Source organism: Eutrigla gurnardus, assembly GCF_963514095.1.
Source record: "Eutrigla gurnardus genome assembly, chromosome: 13".
Classification (NCBI taxonomy): domain Eukaryota; kingdom Metazoa; phylum Chordata; class Actinopteri; order Perciformes; family Triglidae; genus Eutrigla; species Eutrigla gurnardus.
Window position 1 is genome coordinate 19,086,390 of NC_139936.1, and position 24,723 is coordinate 19,111,112.

General features: G+C 38.4%; 1 protein-coding gene across 2 annotated transcripts; it reads right to left on the reverse strand.

Annotated features, from left to right (window-relative positions):
- Positions 1-1,606: 1,606 nt before the first annotated feature.
- Positions 1,607-23,250, reverse strand: mapk1 (mitogen-activated protein kinase 1). 2 transcript variants are annotated; one of them, XM_084025894.1, is made up of 9 exons: positions 22,909-23,250; positions 11,277-11,459; positions 10,069-10,258; positions 9,623-9,739; positions 9,319-9,433; positions 8,507-8,638; positions 7,975-8,084; positions 7,573-7,701; positions 1,607-6,617 (listed from the first exon to the last, which is right to left on the reverse strand). In XM_084025894.1, exons 1-8 carry the CDS (start codon positions 23,052-23,054, stop codon positions 7,585-7,587), a joined length of 1,110 nt encoding a protein of 369 aa, XP_083882020.1. In that variant the 5' UTR covers positions 23,055-23,250; the 3' UTR covers positions 1,607-6,617; positions 7,573-7,584. The 2 variants fall into 2 exon arrangements, with proteins under 2 accessions (XP_083882020.1, XP_083882019.1); XM_084025893.1 differs by having other exon boundaries at positions 1,607-6,504; positions 22,909-23,249.
- Positions 23,251-24,723: the final 1,473 nt, after the last annotated feature.

The following is a 24,723-nucleotide window of genomic DNA, read 5'->3' on the forward strand; positions in this document are numbered from 1 at the left end:
TCATCGGGATGCATTGGGTGAGCTGGTTTCAATCTCAAACCAATGCAACATTTTTTTTTAAAGTGCAGAAAAGCAGTTTTTCCTATCGTCCCTCTACCGGTGATGCGTTTATGCCCTGCAGGAAATAAGAGGCGAGAGCAAAAATAACGACAACGTGGAACATGTCCGAACAAGTAAAACATTGTTATCATGCGAAAAAGAAAATTATGATTGAAGCCGGCCATTTAACACATGAATCCTCTGAGAATAAACAGCAACTCATCTAAACACAAAATATTACAACTTTACATACGTTTTATAAATATAAAAGTAAACATTTGGTACGACTTACTTATTTCTGAATCTTTTAACCTCATCTGGTTCGCCTTTCTCACAGAGGATGGAGTTGCTCAGTGGTCAGTGAGATGGGTAAGTTAGCCGATATGAGGACACATTCAACACGGAACAAATAACAAAACATCAAAAAGTCACTATATAGTTCGTTGTATTGCTATATATATATATGAAAGCAATACAACGAACTATATAGTATATACATTTTTATATATATATAGTTATACACATGTACTTTAGGTTTGCAAACTTTAATCACGACGCTCGGTGTGTATTCATTTAATTTTATTTCCCGTTGGTAGGTCACTCGCCATTACTACTTAATAGCTTTTATATGTTTCAGCTTTTACTTCTCACAGTTTTATAGCCTCAAAGTGTTTAAATTAGTCGGCTGGACGCTTTTTTAGCTGCTACTTGTAAACAAAACAACTGAAAACACGTCACTTCATCTTCAAAACTCTTCAATTTGATCTTTGGAGAGGTGCGTGAAGGCAACAGCAGCCTAGCTACACCGCCGGTTCTACAAATAGCGTCCAATCAGCGAGAAGTAGAATCTCGTTTGACCAATCTACTGCGACAGCGGGCGGGGCTTCATATCCACAGCCAATCACCCGAGGCCTGACGCTGGCCGGCGCGCTCTTGTGGCCGAGGGTTGTTTTTGGCTGTGCGCGCCACCGACGCACATACGTGCCAAAAAACAATACCACACAGTGCGCATGCGCGGCCGCATTGCAAGCACGTGGTTAACAAGCCCAAGTAAACAAACCCCCTCCTCTCTCCCCCACAGAAAAATGCATACAGTTGAATGATGTTTAAGTCTAGTTTACTGTAGTTTTATTTTGTTTAATTAAATGTTAAAATCACGTTTTAAATTATTATATATAGTTTAAGAAAAGCAATAAAAAAAAAAAACGAACAAAACTTCTTTTCTGAAACCTAATTGTTTCCTTAAATCAACTTTCATTGTTTTTGACCAAAAAAATGATTTATGAACCTTTTATGGCTTGTAGGCTACAAAGAGTGAATGACATTATTTTATGAATTACACTGCTGACTGGACAAAGGACAGACTGCAGTATGCTATTAGTCAATACAACAGCGCCCCCGAAAGGACACTGGCGTAAATACAGATTGAGCGCGTCAATCTGTTGAACATGAGGATTTCTGGTCGCTTTTTTGGATGATTATTTCATGCATTGAATTTTTGTTAAAATCTGACATTACTTAAAAAAAGAAACGAAAAACAATCAAACAAACATCAACAAAACAGGGGTTTCAAAGTGGCAGTCAGTCTTTAATAATAGAGAAATGCTTCGTTCGAGTCAAATCCTTCACACAACAGCAAAATAAAACTGACCAATCAATCCAAACAATGTCTATGGCAGGTCAAACAGGAACCTTTAAAATACAACCAAGGCTCTTTTTTTTCCTCTTTCAGAAATGTTAAACTACACAATTAAAGGTTTATACTGATCAAAACATACAGAGTGAAATAGTTCCACTGGAGACAACTCAAACAAGATTAGTGTCCGATAGAAACATGACATTCACTTTACAATTAAAATATCTGCACAAAAACATCCCCAAAATAATAATAAAAAAAGGGTAACACAAAAAATATAAATGTTTGCTTTTCATCTTTTTCAATACAGTCACAAATCACACAGCTGTGGCAACAAATCTCTTTAAAATTTACATATCTGAAAGATGTGGATAAACCCTCCCCATGACCCCTCCCACCCTCAGACTTGATTGTGTTCATTTTTAAGAGCGTATACTGCGATTACAAACGGATTCCCGACTGAACAAAAGCTGCACATCAAATCTTGGATATCAAGACTATCAAAAAAGGCACAAACAGACAGGATGCACAAAGAACTCAGCGGAAGCTTTTTTATACAACTAATCCCAGTAAAGTTTCCAGTGCCCTTAATGTTCCAACTAAACCCCCCACCCCACCCAAAAAGACTATCTACAGGCAAGTCAAGTCCCAGCAGGCACCTCGGATTACAAATCCCATCTCAACTACTGTAGAAGCAAGTGCATTTCATAATCGTGTGTGTGTGTGTGTGTGTGTGTGTGTCAGGTGTAGACACGCAGTGAGAGGAGCACTAGGACACACAAGTCTTAACCTCATGTTCAATGTACGCTCAGGTGATATTTCAGAGAGCAAAATCCATAATTTCAGAGTTTTGGTCATTTTTCAAATGTTACCAGATGAGTTAAATCTCCGTTGACAGAACAAAACAAAACACGTTTTTGGGGGCTGAGCAAAGAAGGAACTCTGATCAAAAGTTTTGTCTTTTTTTACATGTAAGATTTGTGTGATATTTTCTGGTACCGCTATCAGGTCAGTTATTTCCTAATATTTTCTTGAAAGTCACCGGTGTAAGTTTTCACTAATTAAAACAGAGACATGGTTTTAAATGGGGATTTGAGTTCATCTCAATGGCTTCAGAGGATTTTTTTTTGAAAGGGTGTCATTAATGTATTAATGCTCTGACCTGTTAAACGACCCGAGCAATTAACAAGAATTCATTCATTGGAAGTGGACCAATTTGACACCCAGGATGAAGAGATCAGTTGATTGATTTAACTGTCAACAATTCTGATAAAGTATTCATTGTTCAAGTCATTTATTAAGGTAAAATACTAAACGTTGCTGGTTACAGCTTCTCAAAATATGAGGATTTGCCATTTTTCTAAGTTTCACATAATCATAATTTATAATCTCAAGATTTTGGACTGTTGGTAGAATTAAAGAAAAATAATCTAGTAATCTGGGGACTTCAGATGGGCATTTCTCACAATTTTTGTTTGGTCTTTTGTTAAGGACAAACGATTAATAACAGGCCAGCTAGCTTGCTTTGATAATTGCTGGTTCAAATTGAAGTTTTACTTCTGAAAATCTTGATTTTGCTGACCTCCTGCAAGTGAACTCCTCACCTGGCTGCAGTGACATAGAAGTGTACTATTGGATGTGTGAGTACACTGTGACATCACACCGACTATGGCTCGAGTGCATTTCAGCAGAGAACTAACATTCTTTCCTACTTAAGTTTCATTTTTCAGCCAGTACGGTGCCTGGATTCGCCATGGAGAGAAATATATATATATATATATTTTTTTTTTTGTGAGGCCACAATGCACTAATTTGTGGCATGAGATAGTAATTTGTGGCCTCAATTTGATCACATACGTTCCAATGTTTTGGTTTATGTTTGCACATGAGCTCAGTGTACAGAGAGCCAGCACAGTGCACACCGATGCAGTCTTAAACTCAAGTGATGTTCAGAATCAGAAAAATAACCACAGAACCCCCTGTGCTTATTTGCACATCAAACATGTCGCTTTGTTGAATTTCTACATAGTTTGGTTGGCACGTCAACAGGCTTCACTTGTAACTCCCTCAGGAACGTCCGTTCCTGAACCAAGTCGCAGACAACAATAAGTTTCCTCCTTTACAAAATGTTGACACATGCAGGCTTTACCCCCGTTTACTGGGTTTAGGATGGAGACGCCGGCTGACAAAGAGGCAGGAATGGACGGTCCTAATGGAGTTATGTAGTTTTAAGTCATTCTCAAACACGTCTGTTGATGGGCAGAAGAAACTGTAGAATAATGAATCAAAACGACACCTTTGATGTGCACATAAGCACTGGGGCTCTGCAGTTATTTTACAACAGTCTAGTTACAAAATGTAACCGTTGGATGGGCCATGTGTAATCATGGCATCATCACTCCAGTCAGAGGCTGCATCAGGGTGGCCTCTGCTGCTTCACATACATTATCTCACGCGCACCAATGAACCAAAACGTGGGAACGTTTCAATTAAATGCAGGCCATGAATTACATCTCATGCTCACAAATTCAATTGTGGCCCCAATATATATTTTTTCCCTCTCCATGACCATTCCCAGGCTCCGCAAGGAAGAACAAAAGACTAATTTGTGTCTTTCCACTGTCGGTTACTTCGATCAAAGCAACTCTGCCCTCAAGAGAAATGTTTGTGCAGCTCTACATTTAAATTGACATGAATGCAAAGTCAATCATCTTTTGACAGAAATATATATATACAAAAAAAAAAAGAATTTATAGCTTGCCCAATACTTTTGTTAGACCATTGAATCGTTGTCGTCATTGGAAAGAATGAAAAATCATCCAGAGCATTTCAATAGTTCTGCAATTGGCTAATTCTTACATTCAAATCTCCAATTTCATAGTGCCAACAGAGAAGATTCCCTCTTCCTGAATTCATTCAGGTCAATTTTGACTTTAGTGTCGTAAATAATACTTTGTTTCATTCATTAGGTCACTCAGACACTCACTAGATGAGCGGCCCTTTTGTAGCTGCAGTACTGGAACCCAACCAAAGGCCAGGTGTTACCATGAAATTCATATTTGAGGTCCACTTGTAAACAAACTGAAATGGCAGCCATTATATGCTGGAGTGCTACTCTAATGAAATGACATGATTGGTTGATGAAGACTTGTTTCCTCTTGTCCCCCCCAGTTCCCACGTACATAATCTGAATTTCTTTCGCTTGTAATAAAATCTTGAAATTCAACAGTCTTTAATCTGCAGTTACTGACCAGAGCTGAAAATATCCTCTCGACTGTGTCCTTTTTTTTGTACTGCAGTTGTCGGCTGGTGCAGACACTGCCAACTGTTAATGTGCAATTCAAAGCAACAACAACAAAAAACAAATGTTACAACAGACAAAATGAAAATCCAGATCCGTTAGTATTATTTCAACTGTATCGTGACTGGATCCCATTTTCCCAGGTTTTCATTTCTCAAATGTTTTGTGGTTTCTTTGTCGTTGGTATAAATACAGATATATGGTTATTCTCCTATTTGCAACCACAACAAGACGTCTTAGCATGCAAGATGGAGTTTGCCTACAAACAAGGAAATCTGTAAATGGAAATGACATTAAAAGACAATGCAGAAGCAAAAGAAAGAAAGAGGACAAAAAGCACCTTGTGATTAGAAAGTGTGATATACCACCAAAGGTAGAACAGAAAAGAGCCTGGGCGCAGATCTGCCCGGCTTGTGTGGCACTTAACATCGTCGTCTTTGTATACAGAGCTTATAACAGTCATGCAAAGGGCACAGTATTCTTCTAACAAGGCGAGAGAGAGAAAACACAAACAAACACAAAAACAAGAAGAAAGAGGAGGCACGACAACATTTCCTCCAGACGAAAACAAGTTCTGTGTGATTATTTAATTCTTGTCCTGACCAAGTTAATATTCTCCCATATGAAAAATATCATAACGTATGTACAGACTTGTATGAAATAAAAAGACATTTCCTTTCGGTTTCTCACGGCTAAGGCAGAAATTGATGATGAAATCCTTTAATAAGAAATGTAATTTGTAATTTGTTTACTCGCGACCTGACATTTTACTGAAGCCGGTGAGAAATCAAAATGGGCATTTGTTTTGTGTTTAGTAAAAAGGGAAAAGGTTATAAATTCATCTGAGTCACCTTCCATCATCACTCTTTCCATAGAAATCTTAAGACTCTTTGGGCTATAATATATTTATATGTATATATTTGCATTTGGGCCTCCTGTGTGTGTTAAGGATTAAAATAAGGTCTTTGTTAAAATATAGATCCTCATCAACACCAAGTGATGGCTTTTGGCCCGCGAAGTCTGTGGCTGATTATGTGATTTCATTGCATAAATCAGTTGATTTAATTCAGGTTTTTCTTTTTGAAAAGAAACAGAGGAAAAAAGATAAAGACATCAAGGCATCCCTTGTAACAGTGCGACAAAGGTTTGAAAATTCAGACCCCTTTTGATGATGGATGATTCTTAGTAGTCCAACGTTGTTTGTGCAATGTAGGCAGAGTTATAACCACAACAGTTGCACCAAAAAACACAACAGCTAGTCTATGACGTAAGTCTAGGGCATAAAAAGGTCTTGGATAGGAATAGCTAGAGCAAAACACCATTAAGACACACAAGAAAATTGTTTATCTTGGCTTAAAACACAAAATCAACCCCTCAAACTGTAAGCTGTGATGTGACCCTGCCCCACTCAGAGAGAAAGAGAGAGAAAGAAAGACAAGAGAATGATTGATTGATTGATTCCTGACGCCATTCCTGAGCAAAGTGGACTTGACGAGTGAGACCCAAGGAATCCAGGTGATGTGGACAACTGGAGAGGAAGAGAAAATAAAATAAAATAAAATAAAATAAAAACCACATCACAGCAACAGTGTGGAGGCGAGAAGGAGCAGTGGCAACACAGAAGCCAGTCCACAGAATCATCTGGAGGGAGAAGAAACAGTGACCATGTGATGAGCCATCACATATTTGCTTTTCCTCTTTACTTTTCTTTATTTGTGATTTCACCTCAAGCAAATACTTCCAATCAGTAATTGAGATCAGTCTTGGCCTCGAGACTTGTCTCAACCATGTTATGAAGGGCTGGTTTTCGTCCCAGAATCGACCACATTCTTACTCAGTCTTGCCTCGGTCAAAGAAACCGTAGGATTTTATTTAACAACCACGACTGTGAGGATATTGCTAAAGTGTGATTTCTGTTTTATCATCATTACTGTTATTTTGGTACTAAATGTTCTGCTTCAAATGCAACAAATAACTACACTCAGTCAAGTTCTGAGCCTAATATGAAATGTTTGACACTGTTAACAGCTGTCACGCTCTTCCCCCCTTCACACTGACTCTCACTGGTCTGGAATTAGGCTCAACTAGGTCTGCCTTGGTCTTGGTTTTGACTATGTCTCGGTTTAGGAGGTCTTGACTACCAAATTGGTTCCAATAGTCAGTTGCATTTTTGATCCAGATAAAGGCTGGTTAAAGAAAAAAAAAGGAACCAACCCCCAACCCTAAACGTCACAATATCTGTATGGGACTGTTCTGATATTCAATTCATTTAATTGCTAGCACACAAACATGTCTGGCTGCTTCCAAATAAAAACAAAATGAATGTGAGGTGACATCACAGTCTTGCTCTTCTAAAGCAATTTATTTGACAAATTACTTTTTCTTTCCATAAGATGACTGAAGATTACTGGATACAAAACCAGAGTCCTGACTGATAGTTTTCATGATGGACTTTTGAAGCAGAGGTGGTGGTTCGTTGTTTCAAGACTTCGGGGCAGCTAATGGTAATACTGCTCTGCACCTGGAGCCCTGAACTCCCTCTGAGTGTATTCTGGTTTTCAGGTTATTAACTGGGCTGCATGTGATGTGGACTTACCCGTGTGAGATGTTAGGACCTAAAGCCGGACTGGAAACGTGCAGTTTCTGCAAAGATGAGCTCCTTCAGGGTCTCTTTGGGTAAGTCATCCAGCTCCATGTCAAACTTGAACGGGGCCTCAGCAACAGGCTATGCAGACAGGCAGAGAGGACACGTTGGTGTTGAATGTACATGAGAGACTTCTGGTGTTGATCCCACTGATTACAACAGAGCAGCTAAATATGGTGCACCATGTGGCACAAAACTGGATCAAAAAAGATACATTTAGGATTTCTGGCAGACAACCACAACACCGACACATTTATAAATGAAATATGACATTGACAAATGAAACTGGCTGTTATCTTGATTGAAATGATAGATGTCACATTGACATCTAAAAGACCAAGGCAGCTGTCTCACCTCATCTGTGGGGTCATAATACTGCTCCAGGTAAGGGTGTGCCAGGGCCTCCTCCACCTCGATCCTCTTGTGAGGATTAAAGGTCAACATCTTGTCCAACAGGTCCAGAGCTGCAGCACAAAGAGAACATTTAACATCATTTTGAAACAACAATGAGCTTGCCTGCCCACTAGAGGGCACCATCTCATCCGACATGCTGTTAGGATTATTTCCAGGCGGAAAACTATGACACTCACATTTTTTAATTTTACTCTTTTAAAGCTATGGTCTACGATTTGAAAGGTTTGAAAGAAGCACACAGTGAGTCGGGACGAGGCGTGAGCAGGAGAGTGAGCGAGGACTGGATCGGAATTGACAAATCTTTCAAAATGTAGACCAGAGCTTTAATGAGGCATTAGTGATTTTAAAGATCTAATTTGTGGAACTCATAACGACGGAACTAGACAAGTTGAATCCAATCTCCTCCTCTGGCTTCAACCCCCCCCCCTACCCATTCTGTATTATAAGAATTAGAGTCTGTCCTGGTTCCCACCTTTGGGATCAGCGTTGGGGAAGAGGCGGTTCCACGGCACTTTGCAGCGCAAAGGCAGCGACAAAAGATAGTTCCTGGCCTTAATGTTGATGATGCAGTTGAGATCCTCCTGAGAGGGAGAACCCAGGATCCCTGAGAGACAAAGAGAAGATTATAGATAAGACTTACTTTTGATTGGGTTTAAAAACAAACCTTGTGATATTGTAACCTGCGTGAGGGGGGAGATGATATCTGTGGCGTGTGAACGAACTGTGAACTGCGCTGAGTGGACAGGATGATACGGGCGCGGTGGATTTTTGCACAACAGGCTCTAGGTGCACGTAGAGGCGTGTTTTTTTTTTCTAAAATCGGATGATTTATGTTGTTCTATCGGAGCATAGTCATAGTTTCAGTGAATATGATCAAACAAATGTTGCCGACTGCGACTATAATAATTACTCAGGAAGACATCTGTATACTGTTTGTACAATGAATAGATTTGTGAGTTTAAACCTAACTTAAACTTTCTGAAACCCTCTTTTTCACGTTAACGAAACCTTATTAATATTATTTCTTACCAAAACAAGTTTACGCAAATGACAGCAGGTTCTATAAACTGACTGTTTGAGTCTTTCTTAACTTGTTATGTAGCACCAATGTCACTGGAGAGAACGTGATGCTACTAAGACATTTGTTCATGAGCAAGATATGACAATGACAAACAAACTGATTCTGACACAAACACTGAGTAGTTCTGCTAAGTTTTGCTGATAGTTTAAAAGGACACAGCATCACACCAATCTGAAAAACACTGCACATAAAGAGATTATTACCCAAGATGTGGTTAAGCTGATCCAAGTAGTGCTTCCCGGGAAAGATTGGCCTGTTGGACAACATCTCAGCCAGAATGCAACCCACTGACCAGATGTCTATGGACTTGGTATAGCCCTGTGAGTGAGGGATTCAAATATTCATGACTACAATATAATTAAAAATATATCAATTGGTGGATACAGTATTAAGTCAAGAATAGACCAATTCATTACTAGCTTAAACTCCCAAAAAAGGAGATCCTATTAGCAAACAAATTCACTCATCCCAACTGCTAACATTTGTAAAGCAGGTGAGGACACTGACCTTTGAGTTGAGCATGATCTCAGGTGCTCGGTACCAACGAGTGGCTACATACTCTGTTAGGAAACCAGTGTGGTCGTGGTCAGGATCGGCTACACGAGCCAAACCAAAATCACAGATCTGCAGAAAGACGAGTAACAAAAAAATGAATGACCCCATTGCAGGATCTAAAATGTAAATAAGCTGAGTTTCATTTTATTGTCAACTTAAAAACCGTTAGCAGGTTGGAAACAATGTTTGGAGCCTTTAGAGCAACTGTTTGCTTGGCTGTTTTGCAGTGAAGGGAACATATTGCACTAATGGATGGTTTACCAGTGATTGAAAATTAGCCTTTAAATCACTTCAATGTCACTTCTCTTAAAAAATAATAAACTTTATTTGTACAGAACATTGCATACAAGATACACATGAGTGCTTCACATAAAAAACAGACACACAGTGCAATCTACCTTGAGATCACAGGTGGTGTTGAGCAGAAGGTTGGAGGGCTTCAGGTCGCGGTGCAGTACGTTGGCAGAGTGGATGTACTTGAGCCCTCGTAGGATCTGGTAAAGGAAGTAGCAGATGTGGTCGTTACTCAGGTGTTGAGTCTTCAGGAGCTTGTACAGGTCTGTCTCCATGAGATCCTGGACGATGTATCTGCACAGGGCCAGGTTAAAGAACTTCTACTTTAATATCGAGGAATACACATTTCTTTCTTAAAAGCATTTTAAAATGTTGTCTTTATTTATCCAACACCGCTGGGCGATGCACCAAATAGTGACGGAAAGACTATTTTTAGTCATCATTAAGATAAACATGAATAATACATTAATCAATTCCTTCATCAAGGCTGCTTTCTACCCCTTAACTGCAACAAAGTCATAATCCATGATTTTCTGTTTAGTTTTATTGCCCAGACCTAGTAAGAAAACTAAATTTAGGTTTTACTGCCACTCAAATTGGATTGCGTTAGCATTGTAAAGAAAATGACAAACCTTGCATCATGTCATGCTCAGACAATTACCCTGATTTTGTTTTTCCTACAGGCTGGCAGAGCCATGAGAAGACAGTCAAACTGCTAACCGAGTCAAATCTCAACGTAGGTGTCACGGTGGTTAAATGAGCTTAAGCTCTTGTAGCTACGATGTACTGAGACCTCATGTGGGTCCCAACTAAACAACCATGTGTTAAAAGCCCATTTCTGTAGAGGAGAGATATTTCATCTTGAAGAGTTTATTGTTTTTTTTGGGGGTTAATTCTCATGTGATCTGGCAAGTGGGAAGTAGTGAACCGAGTATCTGCAGGACTTTCTTTGAGGTGAAGCAGAGTGTAAAACTACACACTTTATTTTGCATTATGAAGCTGACAGTAAGTATGCACTCAACCAGTGTGCTACTGTTGCTGCTGGGCTACAGTGAAGAGCATCTCTGCCAAATACATGGTGACAGGTGGTTATTATGTAATACAATACAACTGAAAACCTCTATAAAAGCAAGATGATCTTCATTAGTAACTGTGGTAATTTCTGTGAAAACCATCTGTGTAGATACTTGCAATTAACAACCCTAACGATCCAATGCCACTAAGGATTAACCTGAAGACAGTGAATTGAACTGCAGACACATAACCACATTAGAATATAACTAAATCATGACAAGTGTATGGAAAAGGATACACGTCCTTCATCTGGTCAATGGTTGGTGTGCGGATGATGTCGTTGATGCCGATGATGTTCTCATGTTTGAAGCGCAGGAGAATTTTGATCTCTCTCAGGGTGCGTTGGCAGTACGTCTGGTGTTCAAAAGGGCTGATCTTCTTAATGGCTACTCGTATCTTGTTGTCCCGGTCGTAGGCAGAGCTGGATTATGAGAAAAAAACAAAACAAAAACATACAAAAGCCAAAAATTAGACGACATCAGCAGGTGCCCATTTTTCAAGCATCAGAGACATTGGTGACTTGAGGTGCCTGCGCAGAGCCCAAAAGAAAAGACAATCAAGAAAAAATCCAGCATCGAAAATAATCAACTTTTGGTTAGGCGCAACCAGAGGTCATGCCAGGTGACTAATCACGTAACGTGGAACCCAGAGCTGTACAACCCAGCCATTAGGGAACAAAAGACGTTAATTGTTGTGCATAGCTTTTATGACATTTTGGAGGTTTGCTGGTTAATACAAAATGCAGTAAGCACATGTGGCAGTTTCTTCTTTCACAATCACCCTTTGAAATATGTTTAAATGACAAAGGAGCAGAAAAAAAGACATCATATATTGCTGTACAAGTTTTATTGAACAGTTGCAGTCAGGTGTCAACTGTGGAGACAAATGCTGCTTCCATCCTGTGGTTTGCCAGTGGAAATCTTTTATTGTGAAGAAGTAACAGGTTTGCATTAGCAAATCTTAACAAGGAAAATACACCTTTGATACAGCGTGGAGCGGAAAACAGGCTGCTGCAGTATCTGTTTGATAAAAGTAAGAATAGGAATGTAGGAGTGGAAAATAACTCCTAACCACAGAAAATATGACTCTACACAAGCTTAAAGTACAAACACCTGAAAAATAAGTGCTTTGTTTAATCCATATTATGTACTGCTCAATGTATGTCTTCTGTAGAGCTTCAATAACAATGTCTTTGTTTAAATTTAGCCCTGACATTCAGTGTGTGGAAGTAATACCGAGGATGACTGCTGCTTTGTCCGAACACAAAGTCAAATGTTAAGCATGAGAATCCACATTCAAGCTCAACCTATATTATTTATGGCACATAGTATTAATCTGACATTTTGTCTTTTGAAACAATTTAAGGCCTAGACCACATTTTTATTGCATGTATAAAAATGAGACAATATTACATATATGCTCAAACAGTTTTAGTAAAATTCAATTATTTGGCAAACTTCTTCACCAACATTGCTGTCGATAGTGCCTGTGACAATTCATCTAGTTGAGTTTGTATGAATGTAAGTGGGCATATTTACATCTTAAATTCCAATAATGAAAAGCATAACATATACAGGAAATGATATAGCAGGTTTGCATGCATGGGATGCCTGAGCAGGTCTGGCAGGTCTCACACTAAAACCAGATCCAGAGAAGGGGCAATAAGTTAATGCTCACAGCTTAGGAGGGATGTGCCTTTCACATCACGTATACTGCCAAACAGAGTGGATTTAGTGTCAATCCCATACCTTTCAAATACACTGCTAAAAGAGTAAAGGAAAGGTTTTGCTCATTATGCTAACAGATGTTTAATTAAAAAAATATTTTCAACAATATCCAGACAGGCAAAAACACAATCAACCATATTTTCATTAGAACTCCTGTTTATGATGAGATGTAAACAGGAAAGACCTACCAGCTTGCCCTTTTGCATAGATACCACTGAATTGAACTGGGCTACGTTTTTACCTGCAGCCCCTTTCTTCTGGGAAAGATGCATCATTTACTAAGTTGCATCAACATGTATTAACATGTTCAATAATCCTCTCTTTTTCTTTTTACACAGCTTGCTTTGTTGTTTTCAATTGTGCAACTGCGTTAAAACAGTAGTTTTCCATCAGCTGGAAGGTTCAGCTGTGTGTTAGGAGTTTGAGATTGATTATTAAGTAATTTTAGTACAAAATGCCACAGTCCAAATTAATGACTACGGTCAAAATACAATAAAAACTAACTGATGAGTTACGGTTACTGATTGTCTACACTGAGCAGACTAATTGTTCCACTCTAAACTCTTGGCTCCACCTGTGGTGAGACACGGCCTCCACACAACTCCAGGTACAGACATGTCCACTGTTGAATTGCTGTTTTTTTTCCCACCATGCTAATGGCTGTCTCAACTTCTCCACCCTCACTAAGCCTGAGATATTTGGGATTCCCACCTGCATCTTGCATGCCAACATCTCATTATGTTTTTACATCAAATAAAAAAGATGTCTGTTGCCTTCATGCGTTAGTAACCAAAACATACTTTGTAGTTATTTTTAGGGTAATACAGTATTGAGCTTTTAATGTAGTGTAATGTAATTCAGTCAGCCTAATTTGAAGTCTGTTCCAAAGAATCATATTATATTTTTAATAGAGTCTGAATGATGTCTGGCCAGTTTTCGTAACAAACACCAGTGCGCAATAACTGACAAACCAAAACCAAGTCCAAACTCACCACTCACTGCCAAGAAATGCTAATTACTGTTCCCAGCTTCCAAGATTTTCTCATTTCTAAGTCATCTGCTGTCAACCTGCTGCAAGTTGCTGTCATGTGGAGCCATCATGAAACCGAAATTGCCCAGTGAAGCTGTACGACAAATGTACAGCTTCTTGAGCTTCATCATTTACATCGACAGCCAAGGGTGACTTTATTCCTGCACATTACAAACAACGGTGCGGTGACTGAACAACACCCACGTATGACAAAATGAGTTGCTATAGTGATGGGGGTGTAGGGACTGAAATGTAAACACAAGTGTGCCAGCCTTCTGCGAGGGAAATATGAGTGACCTTCCTTTCCACTTGTGTGAGAGGAATGTGTGTGTGTGTGGGAGGGAGGAAATAGCTCTCCATGTTAACTGTTCTACACCACTAGATACTCTCTTCGTGTACAGAGAAGCTTCAAGACTTATTCATCAAAACTAACATATGATTCCAGGGCAGTCAGTTTGGCACAGACATATCTTCACAGTGTTTCAGAGCAGTCAATAGTATACATTTTGCATGCACAATCTTTTCTCATGCATGATTTTCTTCACTATAGTATTCTATCTCCAACTGAGGAAGAAATGTGTTATTTGGTGTTGCAGATATGTAGATTTGTATTGTTTTTGGACAGTCTGCTTTTAGAGAAATTATTAATTGAGAAATTGGTCATTAGACAAATTTATAATAAAAACACTGGTTACTCATTTATCAAACATGACAATGGAAATCTCTGTTTCTACCTCTTTGAATGTGAGTGTTCGCTGTTTTTCTGTCAAATATCACAGATAATAAAAAATATCTCTGGTTTTATGGTCGGATGTGCCCCGTGCTCAGGGAAAATGTGACATCTTTTTATTAATTTATAAGTTAAACTAATAATACAATCGAGTGCAGCAATAATCAAAATGCAATGGAAAAATCCCATTGGCTTTTTGTTGAGGCAACGTGTCACCTCCCATTTCACATAAATGTCTATGGCCCCCTCTGATGTGCTGAGTGAAGCAAGGACAATCTTAGTTCACATTACAGTTCACCATGTTTACCGAGGCAAGGTCATCAGTTTCTTGTCAGTTTGTCCAGGCGTATAACTGAAAGAAATTGTTGAGGAAGTACAAAGTACACAGAGTTGAGTGTGTAGTATTAATATGCGTGCCTCAGTGTACAGTGAGAGTCCTGACTCAGTGAGTTTCTTTTTTTCTTTTTTTTTTTACCTTTTTGATGGTTTTGATTTTGTACCGATGTGAATTTGCTGGTTTATATTTTTACTGATTAATAGAATTACTGAATATGCCATGTCATGTCCATAGCAAGCTGGAGGCTCAAAGATCCCAAATCAGCTGATGGTGGCACTTGTCCAAAACAGCTGAGTGCAATTATTTCCCTGCACCAATAGGAGGATGAACATTTTTCACATTATCAACACATTTTTTAAACATTTGTATGCAAAAATTTCCAAAAATTCTCTAGTCCCAGCTTCACTGAAGGAAGTGAATACCTTCTCACCTATTCTCTTCTCTGATAGGATATGAATTCCATTTGGATCCTGGACAATCACTGTCACCAGAGCTTTGGGAAATTGTGATGGACATTTTTCACTATTTTCTAATATTTTATTGAGCAAATTATGAAAATAACCTGTAGCCCAAGCCATCGGAGAGATCTAAATTTCCGGGATAGGTTTACTTTAAACTGCCTGATGAATCAAAAACAACACTTCTGTCTTATCTGAACTTCTTGGCAACTTTGGATATATTTAACTCAAATATTTGTCAATAAATACAGGGATATCATTAAATGTGTCATCTCTTTTTACTTCTTGTAATTAATTTAATGTACTTATCTTAATATCTTAAAGTGACAATAAGATTTGGCTCTGGTATGCAACAGTGAAGGGAATCTGGTCTTAGCTGCCTTTCCGGTTTCCTCTGCTTCTGTATTGTTTTCTGAGCATGCTCAGTGCCCAGGAAGGAGCACAGAGAGAAGGGGAGGAGGTGGAGAGAGAGAAGGGGGGGTGGGGTTCTGTTTCCAAGGAGATGGGAATACAAGGGTTTACACTGCGGCCGCTGTGTTATGCAATAGGGCTGTTACCATGACGATGTTCAAGGCGATTGGTTGTAGGAAGATGGGGAAAAGCTCAGAACACTTAAAGGCGATGCGTAATGAGGAAGTTCAGATATGGACGTCCACTAGCAAACTAGACAGGCCAAGTAAGACTTGCAAAGCCTCTATAGCAGCGAGAGCTTCAGTGTCATGTTGGACAGACGAACGTCACTCAACACTCACAGGCTGACATTTAACACGGGAGGATACGAGGGTCGTTGCATAGTGCCAATTACAGTACATTCAATAATCTAGTGTGACATTAAGTCAAAGCGGGTTATCAATCACAACGCATCAGTGTCAGTCAGGGATGTACCGAATAGTTTGTAGCTTCATTCATGAACGCTGACATTCAAATTGTAAAAATCAACATTCGCATGCTGCAGAATTATCAGCGCCGATGCTAAAATGTCACAAGATTATTAATATCCTCTGCTCTTGGGTTTCACTGAGCGTGGAGCGCAGGAGAGACAGGTGAAGGGATGATAACGTTGTCGATACCAGTTAAAAACGGGCTTGGTAGTTAATAGTAACATACTATTTGTGGAAATAGTTTCAGGTGGTGGCTGTGTGGGATTGTTACCGGTGTGTGTGGGATTGTTAAACAATTATGCCAAGAGCTCAGCAGAGTTCATTTGAGCAAATTTTAGACAACTGAAATTCAAGACTACGGATGTTTAGGCAATGCATATCGAATACAGTGCTGTTGGACCTCTGACAGCTGTGTGAAATTGATGAAAAACAGTATAATATGGGACCTTTAAGAGAAATTGGTTAAAGAATATGAAATAAGCAGACTAAACAATAATTTATCCATTATTTTCACTTTAAAAATATATAGTTATGGAAGCTGCTATAATCTATAACATAAAAAGTTAAACTGCATTAAGCTAAATTAACCCTTCCGCTCATTTCCCCAACCAATAACCTTCAAAACCAATCATTTTATTTTATTACATTCCATTTCAACCACGCCTTTTGAATTTATTCTGTAAACTGATCGTTTTTAACTGGTATGATTTTTTTCCTGCAAGGCGACCAATTAAGGTTAGTCTTATTCTCCAAACTGATATGCATCATTGCTGATTCTGTGAGGTTTCAGAAGTAAAGCCTCAGGCCTTACTGACTATCGCCCACAAGAGTTTATACAATATTGCCTTCATAGCTGCATGTAAAGAAATTAAAACAAGAATTATTTTTTACGAGGTATTAAACCAGTAGAAATCTATTTTGTTTTGCATATTTGGTCACTGAAGAATTTATCCACAGATTTAGCTGTGCATCGTCTTTTCTGCTTATCAAAAGACACTTCCTTTTCTGTGTATACTGTGATGGCCTTCTCTAGCATCATTCTGTTAAGTACAATGGATAATACAATACTGAAGCACGTATACAAATTGATAAAACAAAATGTTGCGTTTATGAGGAAAACTGACATGCGAAGAGCTGGTAAGGCAACATAACTTGCTCAGGGTCCATTTTGCAAATAAACAACTATACAAATCCTGGAAAAATAAATATTACAGTTCTACTCCATGTTACACTGTCAAGTTGTGTAACTGATCTCCAGCATCTATCTTTGTAGCAATGCAAAAATATTCAATACATGGCTACAGCCTTTATGAAGGGATAGGACAGCTGTATGTTGCTTTGGTCCTGTGCTGATGCTCCTGTCTGTTACTCCAAATAATAGATTCATTCTTCGTCAAATTCATCGTACACAAGACGCAACAGGGTTCAGGTTGCGTAGTGCCTTGGCTAAACAGTTTTATAGAGGAAACCCTACCATAATATTTATGTTACGTATACTCGTACATGTGCTAACAGGAACAATACAGATTGGCAGTGTTTGGAGCTTGCTAGTTAGTAAAAATTACTCTTAGCAGTAGTTAGATATTGACTATACTTAGGTGCTTACAGCCACATAGTTAAGTAATTACACAACATTTTAGTGACAAAATCGCTCTCATGTTGCAGCAAAACGTGTCAAAAATAATTGTGTTGTTGTAAATTGCCCTTTTCCTCATTCCTAAACTGACTACTTAATCAACCCTGTTTACCAAATAGGCAGTTATTGCTGTATTGTTTTCAGACAGTATGATTGAAGCTGGAGCCGTTTCAATATCCTTTCTCAAAACAGCAGCTAGATTACACAACAGGCTTCATAGAAGCCCCATTAATAACAACACGATCAAACCAAGTAGAGAAGACTTCGATACTCTACTGTCTAATCTGAATACAGCAGTCCTCTTACAAAACACACTGGTCCACACCTGAGAGCTGGAAGTTATACAAACACTCTGACCTTTGTATCTCTCTTTGAGCTCGTTGTGCAAGGTCGTAGATTCAACCACCAATATGTTGGGCCAGATTCAGATGGTGTTATTTTTGCATATCTGAAATTTCTGCCACTTGATGCACCCCTGAATCAGGACAACCGATTGATACAATCGCTAATATTATAGCATTTCAGTTATATTGTGCAAATAACAATTCACAATCCTTATCTGTTATAGATTTAAAAGCAAGAATGTGTCACCTCAACCTGTATTTACATTTACATTTTATTTAGCCAACGCTTTTATCCAAAGCGACTTCGACTAAATGCATTTAATAGGGAGGGTAAAAAACCAGAACAGCAAGCCAACTTATAACTCATGAGAATGTTTTATCCCTTCAAGTTATTTCATATACAGCTGAAATAATTCTTCGATCAACAGAGAAATCATTTTTAACAGTTATTCTGATAATCATTCTAATTTTTTTTTCCTGACAAAAATGCCAAATGTTGACTGGTTTCAGCTTTTCAATTGTGACGATTTGCTACTTTTCTGTCTTATACAAGAGTAAAATGAATATCTTTCTGTTAGACAGCTGATTATATAAAACAAGATATTTGAAGATGTCCCCTTGGGTTTCGGGAAATTGTAAAAAAGCAACAACAAAAAAAGCTTTGTTTTTTGCAATATTAGTTTAAGCTTATGTTAAGTAGGTTAGTTTTGGGCTGTTGGGTGGACAAAACAAGACATTTAAAATCTCATCTTGGGCATTTTCACTTATTTTGACATTTAACAGACTTAACTATTCATAATAAAATAATAAACTTAAAGTTCAATCAATAACACAAATAATTGTTAGTTTGCAGCCTTGCAGGCAAAAAAAAAGCCGGATATGAGTTCAGTTATATGCACTCTACAACTCTGCAAGACAATCCTTGACGTTAAACTGAATTTGATGGTCTTGCTTTGTCTCTACAGTCGCACGACTTCACTTAAAACATCAAAAACTGTCGTGGGTGCAAATTCACCCGAAATACTGCAAGCACTTGATATAAAAATCAGGCCAAGATATACCATCAAAGCTGTTTGACCACTTCTGCAATTTTACTGCAGAATCAGCATCATTGGCTGTTTTCCCTCCTCAAAGGCCACAACAGTCACATCTCACACTATAACTTTAGCTCATTCAGACACACATTCTGTAGTAAATTTCCTGAGAAATATGTGGATGCAACAGCAGTGCAGAAATAAAATGCATCCGTTAGGCATCGATGATGAACATCGATATCAGCTTCAAGGCAAAAGGCTGCAGTGTGTGTGTGAATGTTTTACACGTTTCTTGAACCAGAAGTCATCTTGCTCATCTTGGCAAGCCTAATCACCCAAATTACACAGATTACATCTCCTTCTGAATTGCACAACGGGATCTCAGAGTGTCAAGCCTCTAATTCTTTCCCCCCCTCTCCCATTGGCTGTGGAGTGGTGGTACTGATGTCAGAGGCAGAGGGGTTGCCATGGAGATGGGTGCCACGGTGGCATTTCAAGGGGACGACTCATGGCAGAATGAAGCATTAGCAACGGGTAAGAATCAGGTGGGTCAAAGGGTTGAAATCAAGAAGAGAAGGTGTCACCAGGAGAAGGAGAAATGATTAAAATATGATGAAATGATTACTAGAAATGTGTTAACTATTTATTAAATGTGGTGCACTTATTACCAGACTATGTATATGAATTGCTTGTAAATAAAGCACAGACAAATGCAAAAAACATGACCTCAATAATTATTTTTTACCTGAATAAAAAAATTAAAAATGAAAGCCGAGAAACCTTGGAAAACAAATGCAGTTTGCAACAAATGTTGTGATTTTGCGTTTTTTTTCTGCTCTATCGTTTGATTATGAATATATTTTAGTATTTGACTGTTGGTTGGCAAAGCAAGTTATCTGAGGATGCCACATTGATCTCTAGGAAACTGTTATAAGCATCATTTTATTTATCAACAAGATCTTTGAGCAAATTCAGCAGCATCCCCCCATGATGTAACTGCTCATGTGGGCATGTTAAAAAGCCAGAGTAGGCTCAGCTTCTGAATATCATCACAGAGGGTGATAAAGTATCTTGTGATTGTGTAAGCCCAACAGTGTGCATGAACTGAGGCTGGCTTTAAGAGGCTCAGTGCAGCATCAATATGCGGGGCCCTCAGTCACTAGAAAGCCCTGACATGCAACAGCCTCACAGTCGAGAGGCTTTTGAAAACTAAAATAGGCCTACTCTGAAAATGACACAGACATGCCTCACCGTCAACTGCCCTCTTAGCATAAAGTCAAGCGCAAACAGATTTTGTAAAACAGCATATGTACTTTGTAGGATAACCTACCGATGATCAAACCTTTCCTTGCAGCAACTCAAGATTGTAATCCTCTATCCCACCATGGTCTATTAATCATTAAAATATATCAGTACAACTTATTACAACTACAAATATGATTACATTTTAATATCGTACCTACGGCTATGAACAGAAACAAAATTATTTTTTACTGGTTAAAATGTTTTAATTCTACTTCCTAGTACATTAGTCAATACCAGCTTTGCTTGGAGTATGGATGCTTCATCTTCTCAGAAACACAGAAAAAATAAACACCTTATGAGTAAGAACATCAAAAGCTTGCTTCACAGTAGAATTCAGATCAACTGTGGGTGACTAAACAGATTATTGTAGAAGGCTGCAAAGATAAAGTTGCAGATGTGACTTGTATTTATACATAAAATGTATACAATAAAAAAATATGAACAGAAATCTAGCTTTTCTTACACCAGTATATGCATGGCCGCCACAAAAAGCCAGATAAAGAACAACTTCCTGATTTAAAAATACTTCAAAAACAAGGGTCGTCTACAAAAGTACACACTGCACCACTTTCTCCTGGTGCTGCACATCAAATCAACATGACCGACTGACTCATCTACAGGTCTCAAGAAGAACACAGCCAGACAACAAGTGCAAGGAGGCTGAGGCCCAATCCAACACTAAAAATATAGAAACAACCGCAAAGTAAAGAACTGGGCTTTTTTCACGAGTGAAGAATACTACTTAAAGCTGATATAAAAACAGTGATACAGTCAAATTAAGGCTAAAAAATGATTCAATTAATTAATTACAAAGATGTTGGCCATAACTTAAAAAAAAACATCTAAAATAAACTTTGAAAAAAAATCACAACATCTAAAAATACTAATGACAAATGTCCATCACAAGTAACCAGAGAGCAAAGTGATGTCTTCAAATTAGATATTTTGCCTAGTAACAATGCTAACTAATATCTTCACCATCACTTAAGATTTCCACAAATATTCTCAAGTACTGTTGTCTCTTTTAATGCAAGAGAAATCTCAGATAGAAACTCTTTAAAACTCAACATCCTTCCAACACTAAGGATTTAATGCTGAACTGTATTTTCTGCTTCACTTGAGTCAACCAGTGACTTGTTGATAAGGGATCATACCAGTAACAACCAAAGCTGTGTTCTTTTGGTGGGTTTTTTCTCTCTCATCTTGCAGACAGAAAGATGCTAAACAACCTGCTGTGCCTCTACACTGTAGGAAGGCTATGTGTCAAATCAAGTGTTCTCAGAAACCCAGCTCTTCTCACCACAGAGGGGAAAAAAGAACTACCCTGCTGTTGTATGACACAAGGACAACATATTATGTAATACAGTACAGTGTGCACATTTCTGGTCAACTACATTACCACAGGCTGAAGAGACAATATTCTTGTTTGAGAAAGAGAATAAGTTGGGATCTGACTTAATACAATCTGAGATGAGGTCACAATTATCATGAATACTAAATATTTACACAATTATGATAACAATTACACGGTAGAATTGAGTAAAATTCCCACACCACATTTAAAACTGAGCACAAAGTTTAGGCTCAGTTTACACTCCACTACATTACTGATAGCTTATCATTTAGGTATGAAATACTGCTTCCAGAGTGGGTCTCGCCTATAAATTCCTTCACAGTGTGTAACCAGCCATCAGCATCAGCAAGAGAAACAAATGTCCATGGGGGAAAAAAAACCCTGCTGCAAGTGCATATTCAGTCAAATATAGCCAAAAAGCCCGAACATAGTTGGGTATATACACACACACACACACACACACACACACACACACACACACACACACACACACACACACACACACTACAGCTGAACCGTTATATGGTGAAATATTAAAATGGGGCTAGATTGGGAGATTAGCAACCACCACAACGTGAATTAAAACCACTGTAAATGTCCAACACCCTGCTGTGTGCCTGTTGTCTTCATGTTAACACACACAACAACAGATTTGATCATTTTTTTAAAGCTGCATTGCTCCGTTCAACAAAACCTCAGTTAAAACAGCAGTTCAAACGGCTAAAATAGACTTCCACGTTAACTAACGTTGACTTTCAGACATCAAAAGTCAGCCTGTTCAGCCTTGATTTATTAGTTTTTTTTCTCGTCACAAACGAACGTCTTCGTTAAACCAACACCGATTTCACCCTGTTGCTCGCTAGCTACAACATGACATTTAGCTAGTTAAGTTAGTTGTTTTCAACGGAATAGAAACAAGTTAGCTAACATTAAGTCGGACTAAAAGGAAAATGTGTAAACTCTAGATGTTAGCCTATGTCGAGAAAAGGCTAGGCATGCAAAAACAATAAAACGAGAGTTGACGGTAGACTTACCACACCATCCCGTAGGCTCCCTCCCCGATGTAGGTGAGGTTGCTGTACCGAGGCCCGACGTCGAAGGCCTGCCCGCGGACCAGCTCCGTTCCCGACCCGGGGCTGGGGCCGCAGCCAGCAGGGGCAGACACCGCAGCTGTCGCCATTATGAGCTCTGGCTTATTTTTTTTCTTTTACAAGACTATCAAATTAATAAAAAAAACAGCGACTTAGATTATAAAACAGATATATAAGTGTGTTGTATCCGTCGTTGCTGTGAGTGCAACAGTTGTCGGTGTAGCGGAGGCCTTCACTTCGTATGGAGTGTTTTTTCTCTCTCTCTCTTTCCGTTAACGTGCGCTAAGAGCGACCACACCACTGCTGTGCTGTCGCAGGCAGGCAGGAGCGAGGAGCGGGGAGGTCGATGCTGCAGGAAATAACGGAGGCGGTCATGTGATCAGATGTTTGCCCCCCCCCCTTTTTTTTTTCGATGACCATTGTTGCCTTCAGGTACTGCTTCCGCTCTCAGTAGCACAAACAGCAAGGTATATCTGGCTGTGGAAGAAGTTGAGATCTTCTAAAAGTAGACTACTAATACTAACAGCACTAGGTAAATGTAAATCTCTCCTTATGGTATACCCTGATTATTTATTTTTACTGTGCAGGTATAGGCAGCTCTGGTATCTATGGTCCTAAGATGCCTTCACACCTCAGCTTTTGCTTCTGCAGCTGATACCGATCTGACAGCAGTGACCCGTGGCTGAGAACAGCCTGGACCAAGCCCTACCTGAAAGTTAATTTAATGAATAAAAATAAAAGACAAAATAATTAAGAGATAAGAAAAAAGAGAAAAACAGAAGAAAAACATAAGAGAAAAGAGTCAGAAAGTTAAAAATGAGGAAAAATGTGAAAGAAAAAAGATAAAGAAAAAAATTAAAAAGAAAAGAAAAGGGAAACAAAAATATGTGTAAGCAAATGAATAAGAAAAAATAAATACAAGTTTTAAAAACTGAAAAAGAAAAGGATATACACAAAAAAACACAACGCGTGGCTGGATAAACGGGAGAAATGGAAATATTTACATTTGTTATGAGAAACATGGCATTATGAGGAGTGTACGGCATCCTGGCCTCTAGGGGGCAGTGTAGACTACATGTAACATTAACAAGAGCAGAGCGGCAGAGAGGAAGTACTTGATGGCGAAGACTGTTGTCAAGTTCATGGGAGTTAGTGGAAACACCTCTTCCACGTAACCTGCAAATATACATTATTTCAATAATAATGGCAGGTTAAAATGTTCCGCGTATTTTGCATTTTATTGGGGCGTTTGTAACATGGATACTATTATTTCAGTTGTTTTAATTAAGCTGCCCTCATGAACAAAAACAGTAAAAATAACAACAAACAAAACAAAAAAAGAATACAAGAAATTAAAATGCGAATTGATTAAAAAAATAGCAACAATAATACAAATAATAGGTCTATAATATAATAAGTCTGACAAATGATGCAAAGGAGGGGTTTTTCAAATGCAATTTGTGAGGTGTTATATTTCTTCTAAACTGTCTGCATGTTAATTAACAAAAGATCCATACATAAACTATATGGCTATCTGGCTGATGAAGACCATAAGATCGGCTAAAATAAGATAAAACATAATACAACATTAAATTCATAAAATAAGATTATTACGTTTTTCATGATTTCATACATTTTTGGTTTCCTTCTCTTTTTTAAGTTTTGTGGATACTAATTAATTGATTAAAATAATAAAATATCAATTAATAATATGCATGTATAAAAATACATTCTGGTTGTAGTATTATTAATAACATA

Coding starts and splice junctions, on each gene's coding strand:
- mapk1 (XM_084025894.1), bottom strand. CDS start 23,054: ATGGCGACAGCTGCGGTGTCTGCCCCTGCTGGCTGCGGCCCCAGCCCC. Junction 11,460..22,908: donor GGAGCCTACGGGATGGTGTG/GTAAGTCTACCG, acceptor CTCATAATCCAG/CTCTGCCTACGACCGGGACA. Junction 7,702..7,974: donor ATTATGACCCCACAGATGAG/GTGAGACAGCTG, acceptor CTGTCTGCATAG/CCTGTTGCTGAGGCCCCGTT.